This window comes from Phaenicophaeus curvirostris, chromosome 9, assembly GCF_032191515.1.
Source record: "Phaenicophaeus curvirostris isolate KB17595 chromosome 9, BPBGC_Pcur_1.0, whole genome shotgun sequence".
NCBI lineage: Eukaryota > Metazoa > Chordata > Aves > Cuculiformes > Cuculidae > Phaenicophaeus > Phaenicophaeus curvirostris.
The window spans coordinates 34,236,673-34,256,358 of record NC_091400.1 but is presented as its reverse complement, the minus strand read 5'-3'; the positions used below and the strand labels follow the sequence as shown (position 1 = coordinate 34,256,358).

At 46.0% G+C, this 19,686-nt stretch overlaps 1 protein-coding gene across 1 annotated transcript in view; it reads right to left on the bottom strand.

The window, feature by feature from the left end:
* RNLS (renalase, FAD dependent amine oxidase) overlaps positions 1-14,544 on the bottom strand; it is a 68,112-nt gene extending 53,568 nt beyond the window's left edge. Inside the window, 5 exon segments of the mRNA XM_069863660.1 lie at positions 11,143-11,181; positions 11,184-11,300; positions 13,112-13,254; positions 13,374-13,470; positions 14,430-14,544. Coding sequence (XP_069719761.1) covers positions 11,143-11,181; positions 11,184-11,300; positions 13,112-13,254; positions 13,374-13,470; positions 14,430-14,544 — 511 coding nt within the window.
* Between the last annotated feature and the right edge of the window lie 5,142 nt (positions 14,545-19,686).

Below are 19,686 nucleotides of genomic sequence, written 5' to 3'. Positions count from 1 at the left end.
TGACCTTGCCAGGGCCCTGCAGTGCAGGCGTTATGCAAACAGACCTACACTGACATCTAAAGGTATCTATTACGCGATGACTTATGGAAATGTTTGAGAAGTCCTAGTACCCTATAAAGCACTAACAACATACAGATGAAGAGACATTGTTTTTTTTATACCCAGGAGACAAATTCTCACTCTCTCTCAAACATGAGATACTTCCGAAAGTTTAAGATTCCACACTGTACTACAAACTGATGACAACCTCCTGTAAAGGCAAAAGAATATCGATATACAAAGCGTCAAAAGTTACCAGAAATTTGTATTTCTGAAGTTTAAGCAATGATTTACTTAGCAAATTATACAAGTTGAAATGCAAGTATGGGAAAGGACACCGTGACTCTAAGAATTCCATCAGTATTTAATTCTTCCAACAATCCTTTGCAGATAAATAAAAAATATTCAAAACCCAAATTTGAGGCAACATTCCTTGTTTCAGTAATAATTGTGGCATTTTCTTCCAAGCAGAAAAATCAAGCTCTTGCTTAGACAATTCTATCTTATGGAAATGACCAACATTTTCAATCAAGTTGGGCACAACTTCTAAAAGTAGTTCAGCTACTTGAAAACAAGTGATCATTTTTAAGTTATTTGTTTTTACCTGCTTTTTAGTTGTCTTTGACCATAATATACATTACAAAATGTGAACCTTGGTTTCAAGGTTACTTTTGCAACAAGCATGCCTTAATTCAGAATAGATGAAAGGGGTCTTGATCTGTGTTCCAAAATACACTTCCTACTGTGCCAGTGAGAAAAGGATATGCAAACAACCTGCAAGTCCATTTCTTTTAAAGTCATACACCACTTTCCTATTCTGCGGTCACTTAACAGCCTTCGAGATACCTAAACCACTTGCTGTCTGCACATAGTTAATTTAATAAAATCCACTTTCCTAAATTTCTATAGCCAGTTGTCCTGCTCTCCTTAAAATATAAATCCAACAAGACAAGATCAATAAATCCTTCTTTATCTAGAGGCATACACTCACCCTCTCATACCCTTCTTTACAGAGGAGCACCTGTCAGTCACATTTCAATCCAGTTTATGTTTAAAGCACTGGGTTTGGGAGTAGTCTCAGAGGCTACCAGTGCAACAAGACTAACTCTGAGAAGCCTTATCTGCATGTCCCTTATTCTTTGGAATAAATCAAGTAAAAGAACAGCTTTAATCCTACTAAATAAGGCAACACGTTCTTCACATCTTTAACAATTTGTAGCAACTGAGTCTGTTGCCATAACATAGGGTGCTTCATCAACCAGATCAATAAAGTCAACTAATCACATCTTCATTCCTTACCCAGCCTATTCCATTTCCTAAATTAAATAAGCTTTGGGGCTGTGAGACTGCCTGCTGACCCCACAGGATGGTAGTGGAACAGGAAAACAACTACACACGTGGTGCCTCCAGAAACATTCAGGCCCACACTGATCACCCTAAGAGCAAATCTTCAGTGAGATCCAAACACTCAGAATCACCTACCTGAAAACTGCTAATAAGCCACTAAGTGGAGTTTTAAGTCTCCTTCCCATCAAGTTCTACCTATGTGAGGACTTCTTATTAGGAGTGAGATAACTCATCATTTCAAGATTAAAGCTTCAGTACTTGCTCAACAAAAAAAGGGACAAAAGCAAAGCCCAAAACACCTTCAGGGCAAACAGATGTTTGAAGTTGAACGTTGTAAACTGCTATACTTTTCTTAGGTAGCCCAGCCATTACAAATTATATGAATATAAAAAATTAAAACAAAAGTGAAGCAGTACTTGAAGTCATTCTGCAAACCACACGTGAAGTTCTCAACCCCTCGCACCACCATCAGATGAAGAACTGACAGCAGATACCAAAACAGCTGCTAAAGAAAATAAATTCAGATAGATTAACTCAAGACCCAAATGAGCTTTGGGAAGCCTCACATCTGGCTTTTAACATATAAAGCTCAGGCAATAGTTAGGGTTTTCAAACAAACTATTGCGGTACCTGACAAACGCAAGACCTCACCTGTTTGATACAGCACACTCATTTGCACAGACTTCACCTTCCATTCCCAGTCATCTCATCTATGCACACGCCAGCTGAGCTCTCATGAAAGTCATGTGGGTCAGAACAGCAGAGTGGCCTTGCGATTACAAGTCTCGGAACAGAGTTCATTCTGTCACACATACCACCACCATGAAGAAATTCTAGCTCCTGAACACTGGAAATAAGAGTAAACTTGAAGAAAGCACTGCCATCAGTACCGTCTGAAACACTGGGTTACAAAGCCAAATTGTGTCTTGAAATGAGGCGAGAACTAGATTTAGAACAGAGTTAGTCTTGTTGCACTGGTAGCCTCTGAGACTACTCCCAAACCCAGTGCTTTAAACATACAACTGGATTGAAATGTGACTGACAGGTGCTCCTCTGTAAAGATGGGTATGAGAGGGTGAGTGTATGCCTCTAGATAAAGAAGGATTTATTGATCTTGTCTTGTTGGATTTATATTTTAAGGAGAACAGGACAACTGGCTGTAGAAATTTAGGAAAGTGAATTTTATTAAATTAACTATGTGCAGACAGCAAGTGGTTTAGGTATCTTGAAGGCTGTTAAGTGACTGCAGAATAAGATCCAGTTGAACAATAAATCCAGCTGAACAAAGTTTACCAGGGAACAGAATGACAGGAGACCCACAGAGTGTTTTGAGTGTCTTTGGGAAGGTGGATTTAGCAGGGAATTTGAGTGCTACAGAAGAGCAAGGCAGCCAGCAGTAAATGCATGCTTCTAAGGTACCACTGCAGATAAATCTGAAACACAAGACAGCTAAAATACTAACAGAATATAATAATATTCTGGACAGAAACTATAGAAGAAAAAGGTGACTGTTCTCAGTTTCTCTGACAACATAAGCCACTGCCAGTGCTGCCTGGTCTTTTCTGCTACTACACCCCCCAACCTAATTTCAGTTGGGTTGACACAGTAGCCTGCTGTCTACACAGGGAAGAGGATTAAGGAATGGACCCAGGCTTTAATCTGGTAACAAACAGCCAGAAAGAGGGGAGAGAGAGGAAACACGCCTGCATCCCGAGTTTCACAGTCAGCTTCAACTGACCCGACTGCAAATTTCTAAATAAAGAGAAGGATCACATTTCTCTCAGGTTTGCTCAGCTTCAGAGCTTGCGCAGCCACAGACTGAACCACATCAACCTGCCCACACAAGCACAAATCTTCTTAGTTGTGGAGTTTTTTCCCCCTTGAGTCAGTTTTCAGCCACGCTAGTGACCTGACCCATCTGACACCTTTAAGGTAGTCAATGTGCACCGTAATGCTTCTGCAAAATACAAGTCTCTCCTGTCTACACCATGATGGCAAGGAAAAGGAAACAGAACATAGGTTGTACAAAAAGTGGCTGAGGTTAAGGTATTCCCGAGGTTTGGTTTGTTTTTTTAATAACAGAGCATACCATACATTCTTGGAAATGATGATGCCCAGCACAAAAAGCAGACTGCAAGCTCAATACAAATTTTACATTTGACTCAATGGAGCCAAAATCTCATTAAGTTTAAAATTAATATTATTTTTTTCCTACTCTAATCCAAATGTGGATTGCATAAATAACTTAAAAGTTTGCAGACGTATCTGAGTGAGGTGAAGATAATCTCTATAAAAAGAACGGTCTCAATTACAGTGTTCTGAGCAGCCAGCAACTATTAAACGCCCCCCGCCCCCCAAATCCACAACACCCCACCCAGTCTAGAGGCACTGCCTAAGCTATGAGAATATATTAAAATGCATACAACATTAAAAAAATGTGTTCCACCAGTGAAGACTTCTGTCTGCTTACTTGACCGCAGCACTAATTAAAATAAAAGCCAAAGCAAGCAATTAAATTTTAAGACTGCTCACAAACCTGCAGCACACTTTCCAAAGGCTTTCAACTCTATAAAAGCAGTAGTCTGAGTTGTAGATTTCATATAAAAATAAAGGCTATCAAGTCATCAAAGTTGGCCTATGGTCACCTTTGCACGTTTCTCCCCCAGGTATGCTGAGCAGGTGTGGTCACAGGAAAGGAGAGAGCTTTTCTAAATGTGCATTTCTCACCACCACCAGCAAAAGAAATACAACACGAGCTAAACTTCAAACAAAGAAGGATTTTACTGAAGGGCAGAGATGAGATGTAGCCTACGACTGCTCCCAAAAAATCAGCCATCACAACCACTTTAGATCCAGGATATAAAAATTGCAAATCTGATATAGATGCCTTAACTAGATTTACTGAAGAAAAAGTTCTTAGTAGCACACCCAGTCTTCTTACAACACAGAAACCATCAGCTCATTAAACACATGTCCCATGAGATACAAATAAGAAGTTTCACAATTGCTCAGTTTGGTCACATTTTTTTGATAGGGAATGTTTTTTCTTTCGTTAGGCTCATGGCAAAGAGCAGCTATGGAAAGACTTCTCGATCTGAAGACGATCCCTGGACAGTATCAAAGACTGTCTGCCTTGGGAAAAAACTGAGAGGTATCTGTGTTTATTGTCAAGATAAACAAATTTTAGAGCATTTATTTGTTCTGTTCCAAGTCTGTCCTGTGTTCAAATACAACCACCTTTATTATTTAGGAAAAAACCTAATGTAGGAATACACACATGGGCCCATGTTTAGCTAACCCGATTTTCCTGGGGTCCTGTTCTCTACTTTGAGATACACCGCTGGAATGACAAAACGTCTAGACAAGCACTAACTAAAGTTCCCATGACCAGGTCCCCTGGTGCTCTTTGCCAGAGCACGAGCAGCAGGGACAGGAAGGGAAGCACGTCCAGGTTACAGCAAGGATAGTCAGATCAGGCTGAAAAATTTTTCTCAGAAAGGGTCATTGGCACTGGCAGAGGCTGCCCAGGGAGGGGGTTGAGTCCCCTTCCCTGAAGGGGTTTAAGGGACAGGTGGACGAGGTGCTAAGGGACATGGTTTAGTGTTTGATAGGAATGGTTGGACTCGATGATCCGGTGGGTCTCTTCCAACCTGAGTATTCTATGATTCTATGAAATATACGTGTCTACACACAAAAGCAGTAGCACCTTACATGTTGGAAGCAATTTTTTTTTAATCAGTTTAGCTAAATCAGCACAATCCGCTGGCAGTTTAAGGTGCAGGTGCTCTGAACCCCTCCTGGGACTAAACAGGAAACCTAAGCTTAGCATTCAAACCCCAGATTCGTGAGCATTTCTTTGCTCATATGGCTCAGCCACTTGCGCAGTCCTTGTGCTGCTTTCCTACCCTTGCGGAAAGCACATAATGTGCCAGTAAGTCTGTGGGCCACATGGTAAACTGACGATCACACCACCTCGATCCTGCTAAAAATAACCCCCAGTGCCTTTTGGGGGAATGGGGGTGGAGCAACTGTGTGACTGTGGTCCCACAGACCATCGTGCCGATACAGCTGACTTGCTGGAGGAAGGACAGAAAAAGGAAGACGCGTTTCTGCAACGTTAGCAGGCACAAGAGAGAAGCTGTGACAGAGCAAGAACGCCTCCGCAGGGCTTCTGTTTAAGAGCTGTCACCCTGCTCTGGCCAAAGGATCTAACAGGGGTTCCCCTGAAGGAAGGGAGCAGCTGCCCAAGCTTCCCCACGTCCCTCCAAGTTAGAAGGCAAAGGGCAGCACGCTGCTGGCCCGTCTTACCCCGAGCTCCATCACACCATAGTTCCAGTGTTTTACCAAAGGCAGGTAGTGTTGAATGACAAAGACAAAATGCACAGTAGCCCTTTATCTAACACATATTCTATTTCGTTCTACTTTTCAAACATCTCCTGCTCCCACACATCAGGTTTAAGCCTCACACTTCCCAGACAAACAGGGACACTGGAATTAGTGCGGTAGCCTATTTGAATTTCAATGGACTTTCAATGTGTTCACCTGCAGAACATGTCCATTATACGCCTTATATACATATATATATAGAGAGAGAGAGACACCTAAAAATAGGCTGTAAAAGACACACTTAAGAATATACACATTCTACTTTGATTTTTCTTTCCTGATGTGCAATTCCAGCTCCAAGCTGGAATTAGCCTTTCTTAATAAAGTACTCCCTAAGAAGGATGGCTATACCTGAGCTGCACAACTCTGTCTGCTTTAAAGGCTCACGCTATAGTGGTCTTTGGGGCAGCTGAAGAGACAAGCATGCTCTGGTCCTCCTCAAATCCTCCTCTGCTCCCAGACACACAGTCCCACTCTCTCCTTTCTGCCTGCTTCCTCGTGCTTGGCAGACCCCTGCTCTAGCTAACCCAGCTCCTTGGCTAAGCAGAGCCACCCCATACTTACATATAGAATCACAGAATCACCAGGTTGGAAATGACCCACCGGATCATCGAGTCCAACCATTCCTATCAAACACTACACCATGTCCCTCAGCACCTCATCCACCTGTCCCTTAAACACCTCCAGGGAAGAGGACTCAACCCCCTCCCTGGGCAGCCTGTTCCAGTGCCCAATGATCCTTTCCGTGAATTTTTTTTCCTAATGTCCAGCCTGAACCTCCCCTGGCAGAGCTTGAGGCCATTCCCTCTCGTCCTGTCCCCTGTCACTTGGGAGATATGTGCTTATATATCTCTCTTTCCTTGCTGGATTGGCAAGTGAGATCAGCTCACAGGAAGGTACAAAATCCCACAGTGGGAGGTGAACGGCTGAGCCCACATCAGCAGTGGGAGGTAGGGACAGGATGCCATTCACTGAATCACGGGTGAAATCCAGAAGCGGAAGAGAGAACAGCTCATTGTAACCATCCGGCTACAGCCAAGGAGAACTGTATTTTGTCTGGCTGTGTCACATCAACAGCTCTCCCACAGGCAAGGACACGGGGTGTCATTACAGAGCAGGACACCTCACGTTTCTGTCACAGAACTGATAATACGGACAACAGCCTCTCACACCTCTGTCAGAGTATTGCCTGGCTTTACCAACACAAACCCTTCCACGATCACAACCTCAGACTGCATGAAAACCATCTGAAATGGAAGCAGAGGACTGCATTAATATCAACAGCTACTCTCATGCAAAACTAATAACTACTTGTATTTCCAGAAAGCATAAATATTTGCACAGTGTGACCCCTCAGCTCCTACAGTCTGCTAAGTAACCAACAAATCAGTGTACGTGTTTACTCTAGACATTTTAGATACGGTGGGTGATGAGAGCAAACTCAAAGCCTGGCTAAGCCCTCCCAAGATTGCTTGGAATTGGAACGAGAAAATTCAGAATTTATCACCATCCTAGCCAAATAAAAAAAACAGACACAGAGAGTGCTCAGCAAGAACTCGAGACTCTTGAAAAATTATGAGAGTTGTGCTTTCCTCACTCACACTATAAAGCCTCCCTATGTAAATATAGCCCTATTTTCCTTGTATCTTCTCATCAGCTCATATTATTTAAAGCATGTGGGACGTTCACACAGATGGAAAAAAAATAGGTCAGGCTTGAAGCAAAAGCTAAGCCATTTCATTTTATTAGTAGGTTAAACATGTGGAACTGTAATTTTAAATTCGAGTAAAGCAACTTAATGAAAACAATCTGAAAACACAGATAAAAACTACTGCAAATTGTCGCAACCTTTAACTGCCGTGTTGTCAAAACATCATACAAAAACCTGTGACCTTACTTTTTAGTAAATTTACTGGTTTTGCTTAAAAACAGTAAAAAAAAAGACTAAAAAAACCAACGTAAGCTTATTTAGTAAGTCTGTCAATTCGATTTGTAAATGCACAAAAAAGGACTATACTGCTTAGTGATCACATGGAATCTGGTATGTGAATCTAGGAGTCTTCTAACAATGGCAGCCAATATAACACTTCAGCATATGTGAAATACTATTAGACTGTGAACATTTGCAAAATCTAGTCCTTTCCTTTGCTAAGATCCAGCATTTAAGCAAATTTCTTCCTTTTCCGACACCAAATTTGCATTACAAAACTCAGAAACATATTTATTCATTTTCCTTTTACCTTCTGCATAACCACAGTATTTACTACCAAAATACGGAAAGCCAAATACAAATAAGTGCACTAAATTTAATTCAGTTATTCAAGGTGAATGCCCTAAACATCATTTGATTGCTGCCACCTACTGTTGTTTCAAACATGTTGCAAAGAGCTAGAAGAACCCTTTTCCTCTTTGGCCTCAACCCAATACCAGTGCTAAACTTTTTTAAAAGCTTATGTAACGTAAAGAAAAGAAAGCAGGAGAAAGACTTTACAATAAGACTTTTTCCTTTCAATTTATTTTTTAGGTCAATTCTACTATAACTTCAAGAAAACATAGGACCCACGCAATTTGTGAATGAAAACCAAACAGATAAAATCAGTGAAGAGTAATTTCATCAGACACCAGTGTCAGAGTCCTAAGAATGCCCGTTTCACAAACTACCAATTAAACAACTTTACTAGTACAAGAGATTTCCTAGCTTACAACTTCTAGCAGCGTTATTACTATTGCCATCTCTGCTGTGGCTAAATATGCAATTGAGGGGTCTATTTGGGCATGACAGCGACAGCAGGAATGAATAAAGGTTGAAAATGAAGATCAATAAATCTAAAAAGACCGGCCATAAGCAAGTTAGTTCTTTCACTGCCCCTCTAGGTTAAGAATTGGTAAATGATGGCAAGAATCAAAGAAATCTAACTGAACAAAAGAATGTAAATAAACAGAAAATACCTTATAAATAGAGACATACACATATACTTGTGTGTATATATATATATATATAAACAAAAACTATATACAAAGGGGTGTATACACACAAACATCTCCATTAATCTCAGTTTTGGCTTTGCACTCATAAAAGAAATAATTCTGGAACAGTTATTTATCATGCAGTCCATTTAAAACTATAATTCTGGTTTGCCAAAAGCCACTTAATTCTGTTTCGTCTTAAATGTATACAGCTTCACAATATCATAATGTTCAGGCTCATCTAAAAGATTAAAGAAGAGGAAAAAGACACAAACTAATAAATCAATTTAACAAATGTTTTAGTCCGCAGAGCTTTAAGTATTAAAATGGAAACTTTGCCACCGAACATAACATTTGGGAGGGTCATTATTTCACACCTTTAATTCTTTGAATAGCATATAAATAAATGAAAAATATTTTCAAAAAACTTGGGAGCCCTAATGCAGGCTGCGATTCCCCCTGTCACTAACCTTCATTCTCAAAGCTCACTGAAAGTAATATTTCGGTCTGTTTCAAACTGGTAAGCCTCATCTCATTTTCTTTCTGCAACAGGATATTAAAGGTGTCTAAACAAAGATGTATTTTTATTTCTGTGCCTTTGGGACAAGTTAGCATTTGCAAATGGACAAGTAGATCGGCCACTGGACCCAAAACCACCTGCATTAAGGTCAACTGACCGCCAGGTCCTGGTCATCCTTGTGTTCCAGCGTAGGCACACGTATCGTTCCACAGTGAAGAGGAACTTGCCACACACACGTGCAGGATGCTTTTGTTGAAGCACCACCTATCTACACATCTAGAAGCCTACATTTCAGGAGACGCCTCTGAAAACATGGGCATAGGGGCCCAGATTGTTTTGATATTAAATAAACATACTACATGTTTATAGTAATCACCTGCAGAACCACTGCTTAAAAATATAATACTCGCACCATTAAATATTCTCAAGCAAGCATCGATGTGACAGAGTCAGTCTCAAGGCTCAAACAGGAAAACCCCTGCAGGGGGTTATTTGACCTCTCCAGCTCAAGTTTTTCTACACACAAATATCAAAGGTTTATTCCAGGGCTTACTAATGGATCACCATATAGTCCACACAGCTGTTCCTTTGCACTTTCACTTATTTTACAGCCTTTATCTCCACCTTAATGCTAACAATCCGTCATCAAAATCCATTTAAAACTTCACTGGACTTCGAACTGATAGATCCAATTATACTTAAGTGGTTAAAATGAAACTTAGCATAGGTACAGAGTTGACAATTCAGTCTCTAGTGTGCCGCAAAACTGATACGAAAAGGCATCTCAGAGAGTAACCTCAGATGGGAAAGTGGTGAAGGAAAATTATGGAGGATATGGAAGATCTTTAAACCAGCTGCCTCTAATTAAGAAACAGTCGAAGCAGGTTTCTGAAGCAAAGGATAGGACGCAGTAAAGGCTGGTTACAGTCAAACCAAGGGCCACTGGGGAAACAAAGCTCGCTCCACTGACATTGCTCATCACACACTGCAACACAATGCAGTTAATATTAACAAGGCACCAAGCCACCTCTTTCATTTAGCTTCAGTGTCTGTCTTCTGTACAATAAAGGCCTTTAAGGGCAGCAATGAAGGTAGCAGTACTTCTAAATCCTGTCTCCCTTCACTTTAAGCCCCCCACCTGCAGCCTCAGAGTAGCTGCACGGGACCTTTGAGCAGCTGCTGTTGCTAGAAGGAGAAAGCCCTCCCCTTCCTCCAACACTGTGTCCCTCATTTCAGATGCAGCGCAAGCACAGCAGCCAAACCATTACTCCTACCCCAAGTGACAGGGAAGGGGAAGTTTGCAACAAGGAGCAGGAACCTCCCCTTCCAGGAGCAGCTGGAATTGCTACTTTCTATACCGGGAACGCACACATATGTTTTCTGTTAGACGCAGCAAATTTTGTCTCTGGATTTGGAAGACCAGAGCACGCAGGTGACTGAGCTGCTTTTCTGGTAAGGAAGCAGCCTCGGCACACGTGCCAGCTAACACCAGCCACCAGGCCATCACTCAGCAAGCCAGATCATCTTGCACAGCCAAGTGAAAACCAACATCTTCATTTGCTCCATCAGGGTCAGTGTTGGGTTAAAACGGGGAACAGATCTGACTCCTAGTACGGTACCCACTCACTAGAGCTGATGGAGGAGGCAAAAGAAGGACAGCATTAGCCTGAAGGGGAGAGGATGACTCCTCCTTTCATCTGCCGTCCACAATTAACTGCCTTAAGCTTGACATGAAATTGCATCTTAAATCCCAAGAGAGGTGGATAGAGAAAACCCCTGTTGAAATTAAAAGATAGCTCAGATTGCTGACTGATTCTTTGCTATACAAGATGCTCAAGTGCCATTTTAGGCTAGATACCCGTGGTTTCGAGGCATTAACTTACTGTTTACAATGTCACCTTGCAGCTGAAGGATTTGTGGAAAGGAATTGTGAGAATAACTATATCAAACAGTTCCGGTGGTCCTGTTTTCCTGGCGACTTCCCATTTCCCATCTTTAAGAGATATGTGAGTTACATGGTGTTCATAGGAGACATCCGCACCTGCTTAGAAAAAGAAGTCGTTAAATACACATAGCAGTGAATTCCACTGAGAAAATGCACGCTGGTTTTCCTTAGTACACTGGATGACTTGCAAATAGTAAAGCGCACAGTCTTAGGGCAAAATTTTACAAATTAAGTCGAATCAATTTAAGAGCCATCATATGACATTAAAAGAGGGGAAGCTCATCAGCTGAAAGGATGTCATCATCACTTCCCTGTGCTAGGGATAGTATTCAACTGACTCCTCTCTGACAGGATTCTGCTCAGTAAACAGATGGCAAACTACCAGCTGCCCTCTTAGTTAGGTTAGTTTACTGTGGGTTCAGTCATTGAACCAATGCAGAGTGAAATCTGACCAGCGCAGGAGGCAGCACACAGCAAGCAATCAAAGCAGCTGAGAAAGAGAAAATCTCTCTGTTAAAGATATAAGAAAATCTCTGCCTGTTAAAGTCTCTTATGTATCAGAAGATAGGAACGTAACTAATGATTGGCAAGATTAGGGTCTAAAAAAAAGAGCTAATGAAAAGAAGACAAACAATCACATGGAATAGCAAAGCTTGACTTCTCATAAAGTTAACACATTCCAAGCCAGAGTTAAATGAGACAATCAACTGTGCAAGAGGTTCTGCCACATTATACCCAACGCAGCAGTGACACGCTTTAAACTAGCAGATAACCTCCTTCAGCCTTTCCTGAAGGACTAGAATTAGACTGGACATAAGGAGGAAATTCTTCACAATGTGGGTGGGGAGGCCCTAGTCCAGGTCGCTCAGGGAAGCTGTGGCTGCTCCATCCCTGGAAGTGTTCGGTCCCAGGGTTGGATGGGGACTTGCGCAGCCTGATCCAGGAGGAGGTGTCCCTGCCTATGGCAGGGCGGTTGGAATTGGATGATCTTTAAGGTCCATTCCAACTCAAAGCATTCTATGAGTCTATGATTCCATGACTTCCAACATAATAGGGTCACATACTGCTGAGGCGTTCATGTTCACAGAACACAGGCTGGAGCTCCCCTCCATGTTCCCAGCTACTCGGTTAAACAGCAGTCAGCTTATGTACACATTCAAGAAAAAACACCCACTCATTTCATTCAAGCTGCATCTCAAACCTCTTCTCAATCATGGTCTCAGTCGCACTTAGTTATCTCTGTTCCAACTCTGTTAAGTCTGACTTTCATATGCTAAAGAGAATGGCATAAATATGAGCTTGACCTTGGTCCTACAGGAGCTGTATTAGTACGGAGAGTTTTCTGTATGCTAGCAGTGCAGGTGAAGTATAGAATCATAGAATCACCAGGTTGGAAAAGACCCATCAGATCATCGAGTCCAACCATTCCTACCAAACACTAACCCATGTCCCTCAGCGCCTTGCCCACCCATCCCTTAAACCCCTCCAGGGAAGGTGACTCAACCCCCTCCCTGGGCAGCCTCCAATGACCCTTTCCATGAAAAATTTTTTCCTAATGTCCAGCCTGAACCTCCCCTGGGGGAGCTTGAGGCCATTCCCTCTTGTCCTGTCCCCTGGGAGAAGAGGCCAGCTCCCTCCTCTCTACAACCTCCTTTTAGGTAGTTGTAAAGAGCAATGAGTAGCACCTGAAGGGGAAAGCACCTGAAGAAGAAAGCACCTGAAGGACCTGGAAACTGAGAGAGTTTGCAGACACATTTATCCATCTAAGCAACCTCAACACGTACATAAACAAACAAGGAACTAGAAAATTCTCACTGAAGATTTAAATTTGAAAGACAGCTCAAGAACGGTGTGAAAAACAAAGCAATAAAAGCTTTTCATTTCATGCAAAGGCATCTAAAAATTACCCGACTGATTTAGATAGTACTTGATGATCGAGGAGATGCCCTGGGGTGCCACGTAATTGCATGAGCCTTCTTTCACGACCATCCCTTCAACGGGCGCAGCCAGCGGCTTCAAGATGCCACGAGACACAAGTTCCTCATAGAAGCTTAAAGGAAGCAAAGAGGTGAAAACCCACCGGCAGCTGTGGTGATTTTCCACCAAGAAAGCTCAGACCAGCCTCACTTTTGGATTCCACGGAGGGCTGGCCTCCTGATGGGCCCTCACCTGCCGTGGGGGCCCTCCTGGTGCGCCTCCGCCGTCACGAACTGCGCACCCAGGTCGGCAGAGGACGTGGCGAAGCGTGTCGAGCTCATGCGCCCACCTGAGGGACCATGGGAGGGAGGGTGTGGGGCTTGGGCGTCACTAATAAGCCTAAAGCCCCACCCACCCACATCACTAATAGGCCTGAAGCCCCGCCCACCCACCCATCAGAAGCCCCGCCTGCTCACATCACCAATAGGCCACAAGCCCCGCCCACTCACCCATCAGGAGCCCCACCCACCCACATCACTAATAGGCCTGAAGCTCCGCCCACCCACATCACTAATAGGCCTGAAGCTCCGCCCACCCACATCACTAATAGGCCTGAAGCTCCGCCCACCCACATCACTAATAGGCCTAAAGCCCCGCCCCCACATCACCAATAGGCCTGAAGCCCCGCCCACCCATCAGAAGCCCCGCCCACCCACATCACCAATAGGCCCTTAGCCACGCCCACCCACATCACTAATAGGCCTAAAGCCCCTCCCACCAACATCACTAATAGGCCCTTAGCCCCGCCCACCCATCAGAAGCCCCGCCCACCCACATCCCTAATAGGCCCGAAGCCCCGCCCACCCACATCACTAATAGGCCCTAAGCCCCACCCACATCACTAATAGGCTCGAAGCCCCGCCCACCAACATCACTAATAGGCCACAAGCCCCGCCCACCCACATCACTAATAGATCTGAAGCCCCGCCCACCCTTCAGAAGCCCCGCCCACCCACATGACCAATAGGCTTGAAGCCCCGCCCACCCACATCACTAATAGGCATGAAGCCCCGCCCACCGCAAGCCCCGCCCATCAAACCCGAAGCCCCGCCCACCCGCGCCTCGGGCCCTCAAGCCCCTCCCACCACGTACCCACCAAGCCCCGCCCATAACATCCCAATCCCCTTAAGCCCCGCCCACCTCCCACCCACCAAGCCCCGCCCCCCACGCCCTGAGCCCGCAAGCCCCGCCCACTCGCGCCGTGATCGCGCCCCCCCCCCCCCCGCGCCCCCGCGCGCCCCCGCGCACCTGCTCCTCGCGCCTTCTCCCAGACGGCCAGGCGGGCGCGCGCCCCCGCCGCCCTCAGCAGCGCCGCGCACGCGCCGCCCGTCAGCCCCGCGCCCACCACCAGCACCCGCCGCATCGCCTCGCTGCGTCACAAGCCACGCCCACCACCCCTCAGGCCACGCCCACTCCTCAGGCCACGCCCACCCCTCAGGCCACGCCCACCCCTCAGGCCACGCCCACCCCTGAGGCCACGCCCACCCCTGAGGCCACGCCCATCCCCTGAGGCCACGCCCACCCCTGAGGCCACGCCCACCCCGGAAGGTGGAAAAAATTGCTTGTAAATTTTCTCAGATGATCAGATTATCAGATTGGGCAATTGCTTACTTTTCTGTCTTTAAGAAATCCTCTGAACATCTTTCCAGGGACCAAATTCTGGCTTAAGTTCATCCTATTTAAACTTTTTTTTTTTTTTTTTGTAATTCTCTTTGCAGTTCTGCAGAACCGAAGCAAAAAACTGCAGCTTCACTTGTTTTTTTGCCATCAGCACAAAGGGGTTTTCCCTTATTGCTTTGCCATCTTTGTTACACCTGAACATTTTCTTTCTCTTTCCAAAGCCTGAAACAAAGCCGCAACCCAAATTCTCGCTGAAATGAAAATAAATAAGGTCCCAGCAGCTGGAGGTATTTGCGGAGGAGACAAGTGGCATGTGGCTGCCCCCAGGATGTGTAGAGAAATAAAGAAGTAAACAAACACCAAATCCTTCCCCAGGGCCAGCATCTCTACAGAGGGGACAGGAGACCTTGGCCAGGAGTCATCAGTGCCCTGACTTGCCCTGGCAGGTGGTGTTCCCTACCTCTGCTCCAGGTGGTATGTGCTTGGTGGACGCCCAGGGAGCTGGGAAACACCGTACAGACCAGCAATCGTGCACTGATGACCAGCCGGGGTGGTTTTTTTCTATGCTCTGATTCTGTTTTCCATCAGCGCTTTACCTGGCTGCTGCCCGGTGGTCCGATGGTCTCATGTCAGCTAGAAAGGGCTGTGGCTGCCCTGACCCAGGGCTGGACCTCACACCCTGAGACCTCTGCCAAGCTCCTTAAAGGCTGCTGCCTGGTTCCTTCTTCCCAGCTTCACACTCTGGGCTGCCCTCTCTCTTCCTTGGGACCACTGGGATGGCACCAAGGCACTCACACTGCTGTGAGTCAGTCATCGCCCTGAGGGTGGAGAAGACCTCTTTTTTTTTGCATGCTCTTTGGGTGGGAAAGGGCAATCGAAGCTGGCAAGGCTGCATGCCAGACTCCACCATCTGCTGAGACATCAGATTTTCTCTCTGCTGACAGGCAAACACGTCCCTAAATAAAAGGATATCAATCAGGCTTTTGGCACAGGGCTCCCGGGCTCCTGGAAGAGCCAGTCTTGGCTGGCCAGCTTGGAGAGGAGTCAAGCTGCTGCCACACCGGCCAAAACCTTGAAGTCCCTAAGGGAGCAGCAGAGGGTTGTGAAGGGCTCTGAAGGCAAGAGGGAGAGAGCCACAGGTGTCATGAGAAGGACAGTCTCAGCACCAGTCTTCTGTCAATGCCAGCTGGTGGGGTGATTGAGGTGGCCCTGACCCAATCCTCCTAGCACCACTGGTCTCCTTTTCTCTCTGCCCAGCACAGAGAAGTGGGATGGACAGCAGGGCAGCTTTCCAGTGCCTGTACGTGCCCGGTGAGCGTGGGTCTGTGCACTGCTCTTCGCCGCTTGCTCCCCCATCGGTCATCCTGGCAGGCAGGTCACACTACCCCAGTCACTGAAAGACACCATCTTATTCTTAATCCACAAGGGCTGCCACGCGTACCCACCTGTGGTAACTCTGGCAAAGGTTTGGTCAACTTCCATGTTAAACACTGCGTCACCTCCCGAGACACTGCCCAGGTTGTCCTCTTGGCACCTCCTCAAGAAGCAGAATCACTACCCCCTCTTCTTGTCCTTCTCCTTGGAGCCGCCAGCTCCAACTTGAGGCACATGTAGGGGATTAAGATGAGCTGTGAAATCTCACACAAACCAGTTGGTCTTGTTCAAGTGCCAGCAGGTTTACCAGCCAACACCCTCTTCGTTAAACCATTTCAGTGATGATTGGCACCTGGACCAGGACACACGGTGCCTCCGAGGGCGCAGCAGGGGGCTGCAGGGCATGGTGCTCTCATCACTGGGATGAGGACACCAAGACTGATGGAGAAGGACTCCCAGGGCCAGGTGGTGCGGGACTGAGACACCCTTTTTGAGGACACACACCAGGCAATTCAGTAGTTTCGTGTAAAAGATGACACACTGTTGTTCAACAGATGCTGTTGAATTTTTGAGCAGAGGTTTTGTCAGACCGCGCTGATCTTGGCAGCTTCAGGAACAGCTGCATGTTGTAGTGTTACCTTTTGCCCTGCACCGTGGCAAAATATGATGGGAAGATCACTCAATCTTGGTTTACTGCTTGGTGTTCTTCAAAGCTACTCAATTTAGAGCATCTTTCCCTGAGCCTGAGAAAGAGCTCTTCTGACCTGTGCTCACAGGAGCTGTGATTAGACTCACATTCACAGACTTTCATCTTGTAAGTGGAGTTTGAGGTTGGAAGAGACTGGTTGAAAGCATCATCTCTATGGATTCTGGTTTCCGAATGGGATCTGTCTGTAGATACTTTATCAGCTGAAGTAAGTATGGAAATGACATACTACAGTTTACTTATGGACCAAAGATGGCATAAAAAAAAGATGACATAGAGGCTGCTACTATCATAAGCAAAATTCCTCGTGTTAAACATGCATTTTAGCCAAAAATCATGGCACAGCTAAATCAGAAATTAAAGAGGATCAAAGATGCTCTTGTGCCCGCTCCACACAGGCCTCAGCACTAGCAGGGGAGGACTTGGCAGAGGATGTCAGCTCATTGCTTCACAGGGGACCTGCCCCTGCTACCCAGCAAACTTTGCCCCCACAGAGCTCAGCCACAGCAGGGTCATTTCCTCCAGCCCCCACCTGCCTGTCTCCAGCTGGCGCTGCCACGTTTTGGAGCTTCAGCAACGCTTGACTGCACCCCTGGTCTCAGACTCCAGGTGTTTTGCACCACTCATCTCAGCTGTGGGTCCATCCACCACTTGTCTCCAACACCAAGCCAAAGTAAGTGCCAGAGTACATCAGCAGACTTGAGAAGAGCCTTCCTCAGAAGAGACGCTGCAGCATGTCCCACCATCAAACCCCAGAATCGCTATCTTTAGTGGCAAATTGCTGCACAGCTGCAAGAGGAGAGCAGAGATGGCCTTTGCTCCTTCTCAGAGATGTCATTCCCCAAGCATCAGCCCTGGGCAATCCAACCAAGTCAAAGCTAAGGGTGCAGGGACATCCTCCACACAGCCAAAACGGATGGAGACCCAGGAAAATGTCTAACCACAGCCAGGAGGACTCACAGCCCTCCCTCACCTCATGAGGAAGCACCAGAGCTCATGCTTGCAAAAAATGTGTCATCTGGATGCAGAACTGCGGAGAAGACCCTTCAGAAGACAATTTAACTGTGGTGACCGAAGCACACAGAAGTTCTCCATGCACAAAATGAAAAACTGGATGGACAAAGCCTTGCAACTCAGTCAGGATCCTTTCTTTAAGCAACACCCTGGGCTAGAAGGAGAGCACGCAGTTCAAATCAACCTGATCTGCTGCTCCAGGCCTGTCCCTGCAGTGGGGAGGGTCGGCGGCACTGGGTAAACCCATCTGCTTGGCTTATAAAGAGACACAGAGAGCCTGGAACTTCTCTGTCAAACACCTGAAAGCGCAGTCCCTCTCCAATCACACCTCGCACTTAGTTGAAGAAGCTCAATTAATGAGTGTCCAGGTGGGGAATCAGCCCAGCAGAAGACAGAATGGGTCATAAAGTGCTTGTGACTTTTTTGGGGGGTGGTATCACTGGGGAGCAGAATATTCCTCTAGTGGAAGGTGTCCCTGCCCATAGCAGCGGGGGGGAGTGGAAATAGATGATCTTTAAGGCCTCTTCCAACTCAAACCATACAATGATTCAGTGATTTCTTCCTCCAGCGTGAAATGCCTCTGGCTTAGATGGGCCCATGTTTATTGTGGTTTTCACTAGCAGAATTATTTGTTTGCTTATCTTTCTTGTAGTGAGGAGCCCAATTAAATACTTCCAGGGATGGTTATTCAGTTACCTCCTGGGCAGCCTCTGCTAGTGTGCGAGAACCCTTTCTGTGAAGAAATTTTTCCTAATGTCCAATCCAAACTTCCCCTGACGCAGTTTAAGGCCATTTCCTCTCATCCTATCACCTGGGAGAAGAGACCAACACCCACCGCTCCACAACCTTCTGTCAGGTAGTTGTAGAGAGCAATGAGGTCTCCCCTCAGCCTCCTCTTCTCCAGGCTAAACACCCCCAGCTCCCTCAGCCGATCTTCATAAGACTTGTTCTCCAGCCCCTTCACCAGCTTTGTTGCTCTTCTCTGGACTCGCTCCTGGACCTCAATGTCTTTCTGGCATGAGGGGCCCAAAACTGAACAGTATGTGAGGTGCAGCCTCCCCAGTGCCAAGTACAGGGGCGGAATCACTTCCCTGCTCCTGCTGGCCTCACCGTTTCTGATACAAGCCAAGATGCCGTTGGCTTTCTTGGTTGCCTGGGCCACTGCTGGCTCAAAGTGCAAGGACTACCAATCCAGAATTTTCTTCTAATCATCCCTGGAGTAACTCATCAGAGCTTAAATCCCAGCTGGGCATTTGGTAGTAGACACCCACTACCTCTGCTTTGTTTTCTGTCCCCTTAATCCTCACCCAAAGGTGCTCAACCACATCATCCCTGACCATAAGGGCTGTGCAATTCAACCTCTCCCTTACATACAGCGCGACACCTCCACCTCGCCTGCCCGTGAATAGCCTGTAGCTCTCTATCCCAGTACTCCAGGCATGGGACTCATTCCACCAGTTCTCAATGATACCGATGATACTGCAGCTCTGCGAGCTGACCTACGCTTCCAGTTCAGCCTGTTTGTTTCTCATACTGTGTGCCTTGGTGTGCAAGCATTTCAGGTGAACTCCTGAGCCCTCCATGCTCCAAGGAGCACTCTCAATGTTCGCACTAGCATTGAAAGAAGAGCAGGAATGGGTGGTAGTCTGAAGACTGTAGTAGTCTCTTCAGTCTTGTGGCAACATCTCTGAACTGGGCCCCAGAAAGGCAGCAAAATTCCCTGAAATGAGGGTCTGGTCTGCAAACAGGTGCTTCGCTTTGCACTGGGGGAATCACTAATGACCATAACTT